Source organism: Lissotriton helveticus, chromosome 3_1 (assembly GCF_964261635.1).
Source record: "Lissotriton helveticus chromosome 3_1, aLisHel1.1, whole genome shotgun sequence".
Lineage (NCBI taxonomy): Eukaryota > Metazoa > Chordata > Amphibia > Caudata > Salamandridae > Lissotriton > Lissotriton helveticus.
This window is the reverse complement of record NC_136061.1, coordinates 1020715590-1020734281: the sequence shown is the minus strand read 5'-3', so window position 1 is coordinate 1020734281 and position 18692 is coordinate 1020715590. Positions and strand designations below refer to the sequence as shown.

Sequence of the window (18692 nt, the reverse complement as noted above, 5' to 3'; positions counted from 1 at the left end):
TGCTCATGCAGGGGCACCCACACACTTATAACCCAGCACCATGCCTTCAGGATTGAAAGGCCTGCTTTAGGGGTGACATTGATTTAAGTGTAGTAACCTCAGATATAAGAAAACGTATGTCTGTCATAAGTGTTGCTAGCACCAGCTCACAGAGGCTGCAATTGCAGGCCTGTAGTCACAGTTTGAGTGGTCTCTCATGGGTGGCACAATACATAATGTAGCCAATGAGAGATCCCTGGTGTACCTATGCCCTGGGTACCTCAGTTCCATAAACTAGGGACTTATAGGGGCACACCAGTAGCAAACTGTGGAGGTATATAAGTACTTACCATAGTTAAATTTAGATAGGAAACATAGTGACTGGGGTCCTGAGTATGAGGATCACATTCAGACTTGTCAAAAAAGCATACTGACTCCAGCAAAAAGGGGGGCAACCATGAAAGCAGATCCTACTTTCCTACACTCTGCCTCTTGGGAATCCCAGGTTTTTTCTTTATATGACGGCAAATGAACAGCTGTGATTTGATAGCCTTCATCCTCACCGTGAATGGCTGGCAGGGCATACATTGATCAAATGTGAGCTTCCCAGGATTTCACTGCATTGTTCTGGTGGTTTCTCGTATAAAACTCTAGGTTTCTGCAGGGTCCGCTTGGCCACGATGAGATGCGGGTTCTACCTTTGCTTCTTTGGACTCCCAGGTTTCATCTTTATGTGATGTCGACTGTACCACTTTGATTTGGTGGCCTTTGTCCTCACTGTGATTGGCTTGCAGGGCATACATTGATCGAATGTGGGCTTCCCAGGATTCTACCGCAATCCCTGCATTTTGATGTGTGGCCTTTCTAGATAGTAGCTCATGTATCACTTGTCAAAATGTTTTGCTGTTTGGTTGAGTGCTGGACCATAAGAGCTTGTACCAAATTTCTTAATGGCATCTTCTTTTTACTGTTCAGTATTCCTTGTGAAATTGTAGTCTCAGGGTTCGCAATGTGTTTTTTCCAACCTCTTCCCATTCTTACTAGGAGTAAAGTGTTACAAGAATTCTTGTGATCAATGGGTCAAAGACCCGTCACTTTCCAGATCTACCGAAGTCAAAGGGACAGGAACCTTAGTCATCTAAATTGCTCATTTTACTTTCATGAATTAACCATGCACATAAACCCATTTTTTAAACAAAAATAATTGTTTATGGGATTGTTTGTTCAATTGGCTCACTGAGGTGTACTAGCACTACATTTCCCCAAAAAGGCTGCAATGTTTAACGGAAACCCATGGATGGAGCATCAAGGTTTTGTGGCATTGGTGGCATCTGTTAACCTTAACCAAACATATATACATTAAAAATCTAGGGGAAGCCTTGTCTTCCTAAAAGTCTTTGCATTACTTTGATTGTATGCTATGGGAGGGCCAGCTCTTGAGAGCATATAGTGGTCTGCAGAAGAGACTACATCGTTAAGATGTATGATGTTCAATACTTCTGCTGATATGAAATTTCCAAAAAGTATTTCTCTACAGAAAGAAGTATAATTTGAAAATGTAGGGGGTCAGATTGACCAAACTGATAGTAATGAAGTGCATTAAAAAAGCAGACACTTTTCAGTCCAAACAAATTGTTCAATATGTTCTCGATGCACATCTGTGCGCATTTATCTTTGTAAAGCTAAGGAAACTGATTTGATAAATATTTTTTGATTATGTTGTTCAGAAATAGTATATAATTTAACATGCTTAACTTTTTTGTCATTTAATATTCTTAAAGAAAATGTTCAATATTGAATGAAAATATTCTATACCTGATCTGCCGGGTGGATCTCGAACTGGTGGCGGTGGCCTCTCGTTTGCAGCTGGAGGAAGAGGAGCTGAACGTGGTGTCACAGGTGTGGCATTTGAAGATACGCCACCTAGGGACGTGTATCGCTGGGGAAGTCGAGGCATTTCGTCATTTCCACCTGGACCTGTAGGTATTGGAAGTGCACCAGGCCTGCTTGGAGGTGGAGGCGGTGGAGGAGGGCCTTGATTGACAGACAAAGGCCGTGGGGTGGATGGTACAGGAGGCTTATTGTTTTGAGGCGGTGGTGGAGGAGGAACATCTCGGGTGAGCGGTGGCCTATTTCCTGCTGGAGGGGGAGGGGGCCTGTCATCTACACTGAATGAAGGCCTATTTCCTGCTGGAGGGGGCCTGTCATCTACACTGAATGAGGGCCTATTTCCTGCTGGAAGGGGTGGGGGCCTATCATCTACGCTGAATGATGGCTTATTTCCTCCTGGAGGGGGTGGAGGCCTCTCATCCATAGGCCTTCCAACCGGAGGAGGAGGTGGTCGATTCAGAAATGGAACTGAAGGTGTTGACGGTGATATCTGGCGGACCTGCCCTCCAAAATGCGCATTTCTGCTTGGTTGAAAGGCTGGAGGCGTAGACCCTACGCTGCCCTGTCGGCTAACTCCTGGTACAGGCAGGGAACCCCTGCTCTGCAAAGATGATGGGACGGGCCTCGGTGTGTTGGGTACAGGAGGAGGAGTAGCACTCCCTTCAAACTTTAAAGCAAATTCAGGTCTTGGCGGGGGCATTCGGCTCCTCTGCGGCTCTGGTAGGTTGCTTCTTGGCCCTAAAGAAGGACCTGGTCCTCTTGGAGTACCGCTGGGTGGTAAGAATGGCCGTGCAGTTGTAGATTTCCCACCTGGTGGTAGCATTGCGGATCTGCATCCTCCCGAGTCTTAAAAATAAAGCGTCAATGGCAAAAGTTAATACCACATAAAACGCGACAAGTCTATAGTGAGTATATTTATATAAAATACATACTTTCAACCATTCATCTTTTATATACATTCTATTAGAATAATGTAAAAACTAATGACACAAACTGGTTTTACATTTTAATCGTATTTACCTTTCAAAGTTTAATAAAATGGAAACTATAAAGCAATTTTGCTTCCTTGTCTGATTAAAGAGTTCGACACAAGCAATCATTTTAAATCAAGGAACGAGGCAGCACACCATCCATTCCTTTACTTAGTATGTTTCTACCAAATGTAGGTTTGCCAGATGACTCCGTGTAGCCAAGGACGCAGTGCTGAGGCCCGGACCATTCTTTTACAAATCATTCTTTTTAAGGGTGTTAGTTCGATTGGATCACCTGAGGTGATTTAAGATTACAACAAGATACCTTATGATGTAAAAATAAATAAGTAACACAGGACTGGCGCACCACAAACTTAGTAGCAAGGAGTCATCTGGTACCCTTAACCAAATGCAAACATATTGCTAGACCATGGGTACTCACAAACAGTTTCCCAGGGACCGCAAAATGTGGTCTTTGGTGTGACCGAGGGCCACACTAATGGCAGCGGGGGGTGTAAAGTCGGTGTAGGAGAAGCAATGCATGTATATTTAGTGGCTGAATGTAATTACGCAATGTGCAACCAGAAAACCTGGGATGAATCCTGGCTTCTCCATTCGACTGAATTGTGTGACCCTAGGCAATTGTTTTATTTCAATATCCCTCCTTTTTCTTTATTATCACATATAAGAGGAACTCTAAATACATAACTGCTGGATGCATGCTATTCAAAACCATCTCCTGTGCTTGGACGTAATCTCTAATGGCATTGTTGACAGGGTGAGAGGGGAGAAGCATGAACGTTTCTAAATTCATGTTTGAAAACCATCACTTAAAGAAAAATACTTTTTAGCTGTACTGCTATAATTTGATTCACTATAGTGAATTGGTTCTACAGGTCTACGAAATACACTTTTTGAAATTTTAAAAGACTATTGTATTTGTACACGTTTGCTGTCTGAAAGAATGAAGGTGTTCCTACAATTAAGGGCCTAGTTACTTCCTTTCCCTAACTGCAATTAACCTTTAAATAAGTATGCGCTGTATATTTTAAAAAAAATGTCATGTTAGAGCATCGAGTAAACATCAGCCCAATGCTGTTGCTGCTGCCCAGGGGGCCGCATGTAAAGGTCAGGAGGGCCGCATGCGGCCCCGGACCGTACTTTGAGTATCACGGTGCTAGACGATAGGAAGAAACCGTTGCTAAGCTTAAACGCATTTCAAGAAATGACAACTGGTTTAGCAGATCAATCTTTATTTTTTTGTTCATTGCAAAACGATAAGAGCATTTACCTAAAAGCAAATTATTTCCCAACACATTTACAGAGCGCCAATGACTGGGAGGAAGAATTGCCTACCCGGCTGTATTTCCAAGAAATGTGGTGGTCACTAACATAGGCAAGTGGAATGGTACGAAGTTAGACACGGATGAACAGCAGCCCAATATGTTAGTGCACAGATGGTTGAATTTAGAATGTTGACATGTCTCATGATGGTTCAAGATGAAATCTAATCGACTACCTACCTACTCTTACATTTTTAATCTGTAAGTATGAGAGGGAATACCGGGGATGGTAAATGTTTACCAATTACACAGAAGCTTCCCTCTCTGGATTGTTATTCTTCACTATCCATGAAAAGGAAGTAACGTGTTAGAGTGAGTCTACTTTAAAAGCATGGGGCCTCTACTCTGCTTAACCAGGGAATTGTTTTAAAAGCACAGGTGGGTGCCCGTGTGCTAACAATGATGGAGTAGCTAGAACCCTGTGTCTCCAGTTTCAAATAGGTTAGCTTCTCACTCGTTCAAATAAAATAAAAAAATATTCCTTTCAAACGTTGTTAAATGAGGAACCGGAGGCTTGTAGCGGTTCAATCGTGGGTTTATTGTAGATTGTATATTAGTCCGAAACACCCACAACCAGAGCCGTCCAGTCGTGAAGAGGCCAACGTCCAGAATGACGTGCAGGGAATCTTCACGACTGAAGGGCGACATTCCAGAACCCAAAACAAAGAAATGATCTCGTGCTTGCAAGCACGAGACTGCAGGCATAAATAAAGAACACAGAAAGGAATTATGAATATATAACATCTTCCCCTCTTGAAAGGGTAACAAAGTTACTCCAAAACATAGTCTCTCAATCTGCAAGACAACTGCTTTAAGCGAAAAGCTCTTTTGGTTGCCACTTCAAGCTTGATCAACCATATGAATACAAGGTTGAGAGATGCTTTCTTGTAAAAGTTTAGAGGAATAAGTTGCTCGTTCAATCCCTTTTGCGATATCAATTGTTTCTGACAAGGAGGGATTTTTACAACTCAACAAACGTTCCTGAATTTTTTTAGAAAAACAAGCAAAAATGAACTGGTCTCTGATAGAAGCATCTGTACTAGCACCAAAGTCGCAGGTAGAGGCCAGAATTCTGAGTTGAGCAATATAGTCTTCTACGCTCTCATCTATACTTTGTTTGCATTTGAAAAAATTGTGACGTTCCAAAACAATACTAGGTTGATCGTCATATTGTTTATTGAGTCGAGCAATGGCTTCTTGATAAATGTTCCAATTGTCACCAGAATCGCCAGAAGGAGAAGGAATATGGGGAAGGTTCTCAAAAACTTGTTGAGCAGCAACTCCTAGACAACCGTAAAGAATAGCAACCTTGCGAGGAGGATCATATTTGGTGGCGTCAATAGCTACCAAATAGTTTTCAAAACCTTTGAGCCAGTTGCGCCAGATGAGAGGAGGTTTTCCTGGAGTTTGCAAAAATGGGGCTGGTGTTTGAAACTGTTGAGAAGAAGCCATAGTGAAAACAACTTTCTTATGAGAAAAAATATGTTGGGAGCGTTGAAAAAATAAAAGTAAAAGAAGAAAAACTTTGCATTTATAAGTGCTTTGTAATGGTGTAGAGAAGGGTGGTAGGCAATAAAACGTGCCTATCGTTGAAGGAAAACCTTGAGTAGAAAAGCCTTGTGTTTATAAATGCCTTGCTATATTGTAAATGAACTTGGTAGACAATAAAGTGTGTCTATCGTTGAAAAGAAACTTTGCATTTATAAATGCTTTGTTGCTCTGTGGAATAAACGTGGTGGAAATAAAGCGTGCCTATCGCTGAATTTGTGATAGACAATAAAGCGTGTCTATCGCTGAAGATAAACTTTGATTTATAGATGCTTTGTTGATCTGTGGAATAAACGTGGTAGGCAGTAAAGCGTGCCTATCGCTGAATTTGTGGACGAAGGCTTGAAAATGGCCGACCAACGCCGTTGTCAGGGTTACAGTACAGCGTAACTTTCGACGGGCGGTGGGCTTGAGTTGTAGTATTGTTGCGTAACGCGAGTGATGTAGCGCGAGTCAGAAGCTGATGGTGAACGCGCGTGATGTAGCGCGAGCCAGAAACTGACTGTTGCCAGCAACTGACTTATATAAACGTGGGAAAAAATTGTCATAAAATCCGTTCGGATTGCTGGTAAGACTTGGCAGAATACAACTTTACAAAATACGACCTGATGAAGAACAGAGGTGGAAAGTTGGACCGGAGGCAGGACAAGTGAAGACGAACAACAGCAGTGTCGCGGTGAGTCTCGAAGACTTGACCTACTGGCGGTGGGTGCAGGAAAATCCCGATCGTCGCCAATATGTTAAATGAGGAACCGGAGGCTTGTAGCGGTTCAATCGTGGGTTTATTGTAGATTGTATATTAGTCCGAAACACCCACAACCAGAGCCGTCCAGTCGTGAAGAGGCCAACATCCAGAATGACGTGCAGGGAATCTTCACGACTGAAGGGCGACATTCCAGAACCCAAAACAAAGAAATGATCTCGTGCTTGCAAGCACGAGACTGCAGGCATAAATAAAGAACACAGAAAGGAATTATGAATATATAACAAACGTTTACTTATTTATTCGTCACAATCATCTTTAGTTATATACAATTTCGAATGTGTTATATCCCATGCTTCCTAGTCGTGGCTGCTCAGCCTGCATGAGTGTGATGTCATAGAATGTTTGGTGTGTGTGCATTCTTTGAATGAGTGATCAGTTAGATTGAGTGGGGCTGAGCAGCAGGAGACTGCTCCCGGTGGGGCACCCTGTACCAACTTACTTGAACCATTAAATCTACTTGACTACATCTCTGGCTCTTGGTCTACCGATGATGACAGTACTTCTTCAGATACAAAAATGGTGACGATGTTAAAAAGAACCACGCGTGAAGAGCCAAGAAATTACAGATGGAACTAAAAGAAGATGGCTAGAGTCTGAAAAGAAGCCTGAAAAGTAAGCCTGCGCAACGCCTGGGATGCCCCACCGGTGTCTTTTCCAACAGACAGTCCACAGAGGTATGTGTTGGGCATTGGACATTATGTGGATCGAGTGACTTGAATCCTGCCTTTCTAATTACTATTTACTATGTGCTTGGATGGAAGTAGCTGCTAGTGTCTGGGACCTGTTCATGTAGGAAGCGCACCAAAGGTCAGTGACAGAGTGTGTTGTAGAGAGTGTCCTCTGATTGCACCAGGGTCAGAGTACAGTGCACGGTAATGCACGATTAAAGTGCTGTGATGGCACCAGCGGCTGAGTGTGAACAAAGTTGGTGTTAGTAGTACCGGCTGGAAGCGTGAAGGAGAATTAGTGAAGCGTGAAGGGAGAATTAGCGTTGAAGGAAAGCTTCTCTTTAAAAGTAAACAAAGCCTGCTGGTCTTAAAGGTAAATCACCCTGCTGTGCACATGTGTATCCAAGTGCGAGGGAGGATTAGCGCTGAAAGGAAGCTCTTCATTAAAAATAAACAAAGCCTGCTAGTCTTTGAAAATAAATACAAATCGTTTTATTCATATGGGAAGCTGCTCTAAGATAAATGTGGTTTGGTATGCGGTGAACTGTGTCCAGTTCCACTAGTTGGCAGCACAACTTAAATGAGGATGTTACAGAAAGGTAAAGTGTGAATTTTCGTGCTGAACAAAGTTTGACCTTGTGCACCCAATCCTGCGTGTCATATCTGCTGTGAAGGAAGCAGAGTTCTAGTGAGAAGGAACGGCATTTGAAGAGGTTTATCTACACAAGATCAAAGCGCAACTAAAAAACTGTCGAGTATTTCAGATTGTGACTTGTATGGATCGGGGGCAAATTTCCAACGAGATGGAATTATGGAAACAGCGCTGCTTTCAGTGAGTCGGCGTCCTGAAGCAGTGCCTTGTGAAATGAGGAATCTATGTGAAATAAAGAATTGTTTAAATTCCCACCTGAGAAAGGCAAATGTGTGAAGCGTCACTTTTAAATGCAATGGCTGGTAAGATTTCTTTACAACTGGAAGTCGCCAGTCTCTGTGTCAAGTTCAAATCTACGCTTTTAAGAGACTGATCTGCATGTTTCGATGCATCTTAAGGTTGGAGCTGCACATGTATCAACTTACAAGGAAATGAGAGAGTTTAGGAACAACTGCAAAATGTTGGAAGCAGCGTCACCGGAGAGGTTTGATTCAAGACTTGTTATCTGGAGGAGATTTTGTTCTAGCAACTCCATTTAATGACAACGGTAACTACATTGTGTTGTTTTAGTTCATTATTTTGATTATTTCTGCTAAACAAGCAAGAAGAATTTTTTCATGTTTTACCTGCACAGTTAATGCATGTTGTACTGTGGTAATGTTATGAAAGACCCTTCAACCAAAATTTAATGTGAATGTCCTTTTATATTATTTTAGCAGCTACTGTTATTTACATGCTGAGATTTTCTATAAAATGCCTGTGGGGTATGTACCGTATTTTGTCCAAGCATGTTTTGTGGGTCATGTACCCTGTGTTGTATTTTTGTTGCTTTTCCCTCGCACGTCAGGGTTGCGTTGGCAGTGTCCCTCGCACGTCATGGTTGCGCTAGGAATGTCTTTTGCCTTGCACGTCAAGGTTGCGTTGGGAGTGTCCCTCGCATGTCATGGTTGCGTTGGGAGTGTCCCTCGCACATCATGGTTGCATTGGGAGCGTCCCTCACATGTCAGGGTTGTGTTGGGAATGTGCTTTGCCTCGCACGTCAAGGTTGCGTTGGCAGTGTCCCTCGCACGTCATGGTTGCGTTGGGAGTGTTCCTCACACGTCAGGGTTGTGTTGGAAATGTGCTTTGCCTCGCACAAGCAAGGTTGCGTTGGCAATATCCCTCGCTGTTTTTTTCATTGGCAGAGTACTCAGGAGTAGTGCTGTATTGTCAGTGTGCATTACATTTTTGTTTCTCCCTCGCACGTCATTTATTGTGCGTGATTACATCCTTGCTGGAACATGTGCAACTCTTTTTTTCATGTTCCTTTGCAGAGGGAGATGGGTGTGTTGTGGCGATTGGTGGTGTTCTTCAGAGTGTACTGGGAAAGTGTGGTGATTGCATTTTCCCTGAAACATTTGCAATCTGTTTTGATTGCATCCTGCCTGAAAACATGTGCAATCTTTTAAATGTGAATTTACATGTTTCAATACCATTCTATATGAAGAATACAATTATTTATGCTATAAGTTCTTAAGTGAACTATAGAGGAATCATTTATCTCTTACCATCTTATTTGACCATATTGACTTTAATATCCTAGAATGCTATTTGATTTTTGTTGTGAACTAAGAATGCATTTACCCATCAGATATGATTTTTGTGACCTAATTGGATTTCATTTCCAAGGAACGGAATGTGATTATTTTCTTCACTTTCCTTCTTGATGTTTTATTGTTTCTAAAGGAAGGAGATATGTTATGTCCTATGATTCCTAGTCCTGGCTGCTCAGCCTGCACGATTGTGATGTCATAGAATGTTGGGTGTGTGTGCATGCTTTGAATGAGTGACCAGTTGGATTGAGGGGGGCTGAGCAGCAGGATGCTGCTCCAGTTGGGGCACCTTGTACCAATTTACCTTAACTAATAAATCTACTTGACTACATCTCTGGCTCCTGGTCTACCTATGATGACAGTACATCTTCAGATACAAAAGAATGATAGTCAAAAAAGTCTAACTTTTTCTTCAGAGCCAAAGCTTGATTAGTAGATGCTCTAATTATAATGCTATAATTAATTCTTGAATAGTCCATGCTTGCTGCATTTCAAGGCTTCTGTGCAGGGCGCACGCAAGGCGTGCACAGAGTCTCAAGAGAATGCTTGCCTTCATGGCCGATGACTTTGGTGGGGGAAATAGCTGGGTCTGTGGTTCTGGGGCACAGATATATGCTCCTCATTTTCCAACAGTGGGATGACCTAATAGCCCCACTCACGTTACACAATGGATATTGTGACATAGGCTAAGATAGGCTAAGTACTGGGAACTCCCAGAAAATAGGGAAAGTTTGAAACACACACTGGGCTTCTGCTAGAAGCATTGGTGCACTGGATGAGAGCTTCTGGTATCAATGAGAGGCTAATCCACTAAGCTTGAGAATCTGGTCCTCCACTTTGTCCATCAGTTAAATGCCGGAAGATGCACTCTTTCCTCATCTGCACAGTGTTCACGTGTATGCCTTGACTCACTCTAGCTTACCACAATGAAGGACCAATACATGCCCTGTCCAGCCAGTAGCACAGGTTACTACTTGTGTAACGATATATCTGTAAGAGACATTAGTTAGTGATAGATTCCTTACCTTAGAATATCCCCGGGCGTGAGACTGGATCCGGAAAGGTTTTTCATCAGCAGTACCCCTGCGCGTCAGTAGATGGTGTCGTGCGGCTCCGTGTCCGTATCCGGCGTCGTAAGCGCCGAGATTACATCACGGAGACTACTTAGGCACCCCCCATGCGCGCTGACGTCAGTTCTGTACACGACTTTCCGTGCCAGGAACGCAGAGCCATGTAAGAAACTGACCACTGGTACCATGAAACTAGGGTCCTGAAAGGGATGACCTTAACCCTAGAAATCAGTTCGCAGAAAGGGGAGGATGGGTTGAGTGGTACGGAATCTATCTCTAACTAATGTCTCTTACAGACATATCGTTACACAAGTAGTAGCTTGTGCATCTGAAAGAGACACGTTAGTGATAGATTCCTTACCTTAGAATAGATACCCCAGCAATACCAACCCCGGTGGTGGGTCTGCGAATAATATTACACCAGAAAGTCACAGAGAACAGAACGGCCAAAGAAGCCATCTCTCCGGTCTTGACTGTCAAGGCAGTAATGCTCGGTAAATGTGTGCAGCGAAGCCCACATAGCAGCCTGAAAATGTCCTGCAAGGGAACGCCGCGTCCCAAGGCAGTAGTGGTTGCCGTAGCCCTGGTAGAATGGGCACATAGCCCCACAGGAGGCTCCTTCTTGGCCAATGAGTAACATGCTTTTATGCACAGAACAACCCACCAAGAGATGGGTCATTTGAACACGGCCCGACCTTTTTTGGCGCCCGCGTAGCCAACAAAGAGCTGGTCATCCACTCGGAACTGTTGTGTGCGCTTCAGATAGAACGAGAGCGCACGTTTTGGGTCCAGACGGTGGAGCCTCTCTTCCTCTTTTGAAGGATGCGGAAAGAAGGGGGGCAAAGTGATGGTCTGCCTGATGTGGAAAGACGTGACAACCTTTGGCAAGAAAGAAGGACGGGTCCTTAAAACCACCTTGTCCGGATGAACAGTAAAGAAGAGAGGTTTGGTGATAGCTACCAGGAAGCCGTCTTGAGAGTGAGAAGACGCAAAGGACAGTTATGAAGAGGCTTGAAGGAAGCGCACATCAGATATGTCAAGACAAGGTTTAAGTCCCATTAAGGCATTATGAACGGCACAGGAGAAAATGTGTGCATTACGCCTTTCAGGAAACGGTTAACAACCGGGGACTTAAAAGATAAGACTGATCTGGAAGCGAAGAAAGGCGGAGATGGCGAAAGGTAACCTTTGATAGTGCCCAGAGCAGAGCCCTGCTGGGCCAAGGATAGAAGGAACAGAAGGACCTCAGAAAGAGGGGCAGAGAGGGGATCCACAGCCTTTGCTGAGCACCATGCCACAAGTTTGTTCCACCTGCAGGCGTATCCCGTCTTAGTGGAGGGAAGCCTGGCTGACAGAATGACATCACAGACTTCGGGAGGAAGATTGAAGGTTGTTAACTGTGGCCGCTCAATCTCCACACGTAGAGTTGTAGGCTGGACAGGTTCAGGTGGAGGACTGTCCCCTGCTGCTGCGACAGAAGATCCTCCCGAAGAGGCAGTCGGATCGGGGGATCGATCGCCATGCTGAGTAACTCGGGATACCAGTATCTTCGTGCCCAATCCGGAGCCACAAGGATGACTTGGGCCCGGTCATGCCGAATCTTCTTCAGCACTCTGGGCAGAAGTGGTATAGGCGGAAGGGCGTACAATAGACCACAACTCCACTCGCAACAAAAAGCGTCGCAGAGCGAGCGCCGCCTTGGACATTCCAATGCGCAGAACTGATGACATTGTGCATTCTCTTCGGTGGGGAATAGATCTAACTAACGCTCTCCTCACTGCTGAAAGAGACCTTGCGCCACGTCCGAGTTCAGACGCCATTCGTGATCCATCAAGCACTGGCGGCTGAGTTAGTCGGCCCTGGCGTTCAGAGACCCTGCCAGGTGTTGAACCACCAAGGTAATGCCTTCATGTTCCAGCCATGTCCAGAGGCACAGAGCCTTCTGACATAGGGTCCAGGACCCCACCCCGCCCGGTTTGTTGCAATATCACATGGCGGTGGTGTTGTCTGTGAACACCTGCACTACACTTCCCCGGACAGAGGGAAGGAATGCCTTCAGTGCAAGACTGATCGCCCGAAGCTCCAAAAGGTTGATATGGAGCCGGGACTCCGCCGGAGACCAGAGGTCTCTGATCTCCGCCTCTCCCAGTGGCCTCCCCATCCCAGGGGGGGACGCATCCGTCACCACTCTGTGCTCCGGTTGGGGAAGGGAGAGGGATCTGCCATTAACCCAATCGCGATTCGTGAGCCACCACTGCAATTGTCGTGCAGTGCCCTCCGAGATCTGTACATGATCAGACAGGTTGCCCTGATGCTGCGCACACTGGAACTTCAGGGCCCACTGCAGAGCCCGCATATACAAACTGGCATGTTGCACTACAAGGATGTAGGAGGCCATCAGGCCCAGGAGCCGGAGGGTTATCCTGACGGAAACCCGGGATAGAGGCCGAAAGATCGGAATCATAGCTTGAATATCCCGGACTCGCTGCTCGGAGGATAAACCCGAAACTGCGTCGAATCCAGAACCGCTCCGATGAAGGGGTGCTTCTGAGCTGGACTGAGGTGCCTCTTCGGCACCTTGATGGAGAACCCCAGCAAATGCAGGAGGTCGGCCGTAGTCTGATGGTGGGTAATGATTGTCTGGGGCGAACCCGCCTTTAACAACCAGTTGTCGCGGTAGGGGAAGACTGACACCCCTAACCTGCGCAGATAAGCTACAACCACCGCCATCACTTTGGTGAACACCCGAGGGGCGCTGGTAAGGCTGAAGGGGAGCACAGCAAACTGAAAATGCTCCTGGCCTACCGTGAACCGCAGGTAACGCTGGTAGGCCGTCAGGACAAGGGTGTGAAAATATGCATCCTGCAAGTACAACGCTACCATACAGTCTCCAGGGTCGAGGGCAGCAAGACCTGAGCCAGAGTCAACACCTTGAACTTCTCCTTCCGGAGGAAGTGATTGACGTTCCTGAGGTCCAAGATGGGGCGCGAGCCCCCCTTGTCCTTCTTGGGGACCAGAAAGTAGTGGGAATAACAACCATGTCCAACTTCTGGACCAGGAACGCGCTCGATGGCCCCCTTGGCCAAAAGGGCCATAACTTCCTGTTAGAGAAGCGCAAAATGATCCCCCAACATGCGGTGGAACTAAGGTGGCATGGCTGGGTAGGTAGACTCAAAGGGGAGGGAGTAACCCCTGCGGACAAGTTGCTGCACCCACTTGTCGGAAGTGACAGAGCGCCAGTGGGGAAGGTGATGCCGAATCCTGCCCCTCACTGGCAAGCTCGGACTAGGAAGGCTTTGAGGCGGATGCTGCGGGAGCGGAGGTGGACTGACCCACCCGCTGGCCCCCTGTACCGCGACGGCGGCCTCCACGCCGAGTTTGATTCTGCGCAGGCTTCGGACTGAACACGCGGGCAGGGGTGCCCCTTCCGTGACCCCGAAAGGAACACAAAGGTACACGTGGCTGGGCTTGTGGTGGAGAGACTCAAGGACTTGGCCGTAGCCTAGGAGTCCTTGAAACGCTCCAGCGCTCTGTCCGCCTTATCGCCAAACAGGCGAGTGCCATCAAAGGGCATGTCCATGAGTGAGCTCTGGACATCTGGTGAGAACTCGGTAGATCTCAACCAGGCGTGGCAACGAAGCGCCACAGTCGTAGAAATTGCTCTACCTAGTGAGTCCGCGGTTTTCAAACCACACCGAATAGCGAACTTAGCTGCATCTTTACCCTCAGCAACAGCTTGATAAAGCACAGCTTGGGTCTCTCCAGGACACTGAGGCAACACCTGTGCAACTGTATCCCACACCGCGTGGGAATAGCGGCCCAACAGGCATGCGGTATTCACCGACTGCAGCCCTAAACTGGCTGAGGAGTACAACCGCTTGCTGAACTGCTCCAGCTTCTTAGAGTCCTTACCCGGCACCGGGCGATGACGCCTGGCGACGCTCTTATCCACAGGGGCCCCTGTGGCTGGCCGCGACCAAGTGCCCAGTAAGTCGTCAGTGAGGGTGTCATTAAATGGCATCAGGGGCTCCGTCGAAGTGGACGTCGTCTGAAGCACCTCAGTGAGGAGATTAGTCTCCAGGGCCGCCGTAGGGAGATCAAGCTTGAGGACCTCAGCAGCCCGACGGAGCACCACCGTGTAAGAAGCGCCCTCCTCCATGGTAGGTGGAGGAGAGGCAAACCTCGGGTCAGAGGAGACATCAAGGCCACCGGCCTCCTCTAACTGGTCTGCCCAGTCCTGCTCAGAGTCACACTGACTAGCAAGAGGGTCCTTGGACCCCTCCCAGTTGTCCTCCACCTCTGCCGTATGTGGAACAGACTGCGGCGGCAGGAAAGGGACCGGGGAAGAAACAAACGGCACCGGGAAAGGCCCTGGACGGGGCCGTACCGGCGCCGTGTCCCAATGCGGATCCCAGGTGGGGGACAAAATTGTCCTGGGACCTGGGCAAGGGCGATGCAAATGGTATCCACTGCGGAGGCGGAGCCGAGGGTGGTGCTGGGGCCTGACCGGCAGCGTGGGACCTTGTGGCGCCGTGGCCAGAGCCAGCTGTGCGGGTTTCTGCTGGGCTGGCGGCGCCGACAGGATCCTGACACAAGACTGCAGGCCCGAGGGTGTTCACGCGGGAGCCAGAGGCCTAAACAGGCGGTCCATGGTAGCAAGAAATTCTTGCACCTGTGAGGGAGTCGCCGACGGACCCGGGTAAGGTGGGTAGCCAGCGGGAATCCCGGGCTTCGAAGGAGCCGCAGGGGCAGAACCCCTGTCCCCTTCATCTGCATCTGCATCCGGGGACCGACCGGTGGACGTCGGAGAGCGACAACGCTTCTTCGCCTTATTTTTGTGTCGTCTCTTACCCGAATCAGAGGGTGAAGATTCGGAGCCCGGGGAGCGATGATGGTGGCCCCGCGAGCGTTCTCTGGAGCGGCCCCTGGACCGAGAACGGCGCTGGGACGAGTGCTGGACCTCAAGCATCTTCCAGCGCTGCTCCCTCAAGGCCTTCGGGCCATGGCCAGACAGTTCAAACCGGACCGGGAGTCGTGGTTGCTCTCCAGGCAGTAGAGACAGACATGGGGGGGGTCTGCCACCAGCATATTGCGACGGCAGGCCTTACAAGACCAGGCATCCCTACGTGCACCAGAGTAGACTCAGACTTACAGGACACAAAAAGTCTCAAAAAGCTAGTCAAAAAGTGACTAAGGTACGTGCTCTAACCGGACCTGGGCTTGCTGCGCGGAAAAAGAAAGAACTGACGTCAGTGCGCATGGGTGGCCCGAAGTAGTCTCTGTGATGTCATCTCAACGCTTACGACGCCAGCGACGGACACGGCGGCGCGCAACGCCACCTACTGACGCGCAGGAGTACTGCTGACAAAAAAACGTTCCAGATTCAGTCTGACGCCTGGGGATATTCTAAGGTAAGGAATCTATCACTAACATGTCTCTTTCAGATGCTGTGTTTCATCTGTATCTGGAGGGGACCATCACAGTGATGTTTACCAGGAGCAGGAAACTGCTGTTTGCAGTTCCTTCAACTCCAGAACTAAGCCTCAATCTTTGATAAATCCTGCTGCTGCCTATCCTGAAGAAAGTGGGAAGATGGACTGCAAAGTTGGGGTAAACGATCAGACTTCTGGCTAGGAGGACAGACAGCAAGGCCAGCTGGTCGCAGACTACATGAAGGTAATTTCGAGGGAGTAAGGTGCTCAAAAGCCATGGGAACCAAGGTAGCTCAAGGAGCAGTTATACAACCAGAGGTCAAGGACTTGCACAGAAGCATAAAAGCCTACATTTTCTGACCAGTCCAGCACTGTTCGCAAATCAAAGGGAGTCCTTACTGGCCGATTGATCCACGAATATGAGTGAGCACAATCAACGTTTTTTGGTTTCTTCTCTCCTCCTTTTTGCATTTCTTGAGGATTTGTGGAATTGAGTCCATGAGTACTCACACAAAGTATTTACGTGTGAGCAAAACTAATCCTATGTTTTCATTAGATCCAATTGCCTCTAAAAAAAGAAAATGTGAATTAATCTTTATTCTTTATAGAATTTAGAAGGTACATCTTTACTTCATAACGTTCAATTCTATCCTTCCTTGTAGCTTATTGTTATTTTTCCCTCAAGGTCAGTTCAATTCTCCATTTCCAAGTGTGAATCTTCTCTTTTACTACATCTAATGTTAATGGTTATTTTTTTTACATATTTTACTCTTCCGCACAGTGAATTAGTCTACATTAAGATTGATAACTCAATTCCTATGTAACTGTGAAGATATCACTTTAGAACATCAATACTTAAGAACGCTGAGTGAGAGTAATCAGTTCTAAACCTTTCAATATTCAACAGGGAAGGAATCAAAAATAATAAGATGTAAACCAAAATTAATCACAAATAAAATACTCATTTGCTGAGACAAAGATGTCCAGTGGACTTCAGAGTAAATACAGTATTTCCAGTTCATAGGGGAGAAGAGTGTGGTAATTTAATATGAAATTACTTACAAAAAGCCTTCTACCTCATTATCCCTAAAAGTTTAATAAGTCATCACAAAGCATGCTCTATCTTACTAATGTTGTCATCAGTGCTGTCCTCGGTGTCAGAAGACTGAAAGTTCTAATGTTCAACTTTGCTAGAAACATTTTTGGCCTGACCTCCCTAATGTCTTATCAACTGCCTGCCACAAATGTTCCCATTCATTTTAGAAAGAAAAAAAAATAGGAGAAAGTGCACATTACTCACTTTGGTTAATCTTGTATTTCTAACTCCATTACCCCTCCTCTAGACTTTACAGCTGCTAGCCTCACGCATTGTTGCTATATAGAAGTGCCAATCAATTATCAGGTTTACTGTAGTGCAACGTAAATGATCTTTAGGTCTCGCCTAGGCAGCGCTTGCGCTGTCTCTTCGAGAAATGCTGTATTTGGGATAGGGACATAAAGCTCTGCCCACTTTCCACCCATCTTTTTAATTGGCTCCTGTCCCTGTCCTTTGTAAATGGTGGCTTTTCATTAGTCAATAGGCTTAGAAGACCCTATTTTGTACCACCTTGTCTCTTCTTGTAACATCCCAAGAGGACAACCACTGTTACATGTGTTGTTACTTCCTAGGTGTTAATTAAAGCCTCAGAGAACTATTTTCTTTAAGGGTTTCAGGCAGGACACACGCTTGGTTCTAAGCAAGGCTGGCAGTTGTTACTTTACTCACTAGCACATCTCACATTTATATGAGACCTTCTATAAATTTCCCTTCATCAGCTTAACAGAGTACAACCCAATTTGGAAGAACTGCGTTACTTACCTGTAACAGCAGTTATCCAGTATTGGTGTCTTTCATAGATTCACATGCCTGAATCATTCCCAGTCGTCGAGACGGGAGCCTCCGGTACATAAAAAAGTAATGTCCTATAGACATACATAGAGAAAATAGGCCTAAGGGTCTCACCTTAGTAGCCTTTCTTTGTCCTTATGCAAAAAGGACCAAACTCTCACAGTCAGCCAATCAGCTCCGACCTCCCTCTAGAACCTTCCTGGGAGGAGCCTCAGTCCCTCAGATTTTCGTACGCACTCAGCTAGTTAGGCGTAATATTGTGAGAGAGGGATGTGAGACTTCCCAGGGGAGGCGGGAGGGTTGCATGTGAATCTATGAAAGACACCAATACTGGATAACTGCTGTTACAGGTAAGTAACGCAGTTCTTATCCAGTATTAGGGGTGTCTTTCATAGATTCACATGCCTGAATCAGAGTAGCTAGCAATTAGAAATGCATATTCGTGATGGAAAGGTGCCCTGCAGGCATGTTAGACAATGCACACATTGTACTATAGCATGTAAAAAGACAGCATAAGCAGAGCATCACAATAGCAGAGAATGTGCATACCTGGATGGCGGGATGAGGGAAGGCTCACCTCACTGAAAGACATGGCGTAGCACCGCCTGGCCCACTGCTGCATCCTTCTGAAGTTCGAGATCCAGGCAGTAGTGTCTGGAGAAGGTGTGCGGTGACTTCCAGGTCGCCGCTCTGCATATGTCCAGGATCGGCACTCCAGCAAAAAGTGCTGCTGATGTGGACATCGCCCTGGTGGAATGTGCAGTGACACGATCAGTCAAAGGCCGTCCGGCCTTGTTATGACAGAATGCAATCGCTGAGGAAATCCATCTCGAGATGCTTTGCTTCGTGAGAGGCAGGCCCATTCTTGGATTGCTGTATGCCACGAATAGTTG

At 46.5% G+C, this 18692-nt stretch overlaps 1 protein-coding gene across 4 annotated transcripts in view; it reads right to left on the bottom strand.

The window, feature by feature from the left end:
* The window catches only part of WIPF1 (WAS/WASL interacting protein family member 1), a 550722-nt gene that overhangs the window by 53305 nt on the left and 478725 nt on the right, over window positions 1-18692 (bottom strand). For 3 of the 4 annotated variants that reach the window (XM_078681536.1, XM_078681535.1, XM_078681537.1), the window contains one exon: window positions 1795-2715. In XM_078681536.1, coding sequence (XP_078537662.1) covers window positions 1795-2715 — 921 coding nt within the window. The remainder of the gene's footprint in view (window positions 1-1794; window positions 2716-18692) is intronic. The other variant, XM_078681538.1, reaches the window with a different exon arrangement.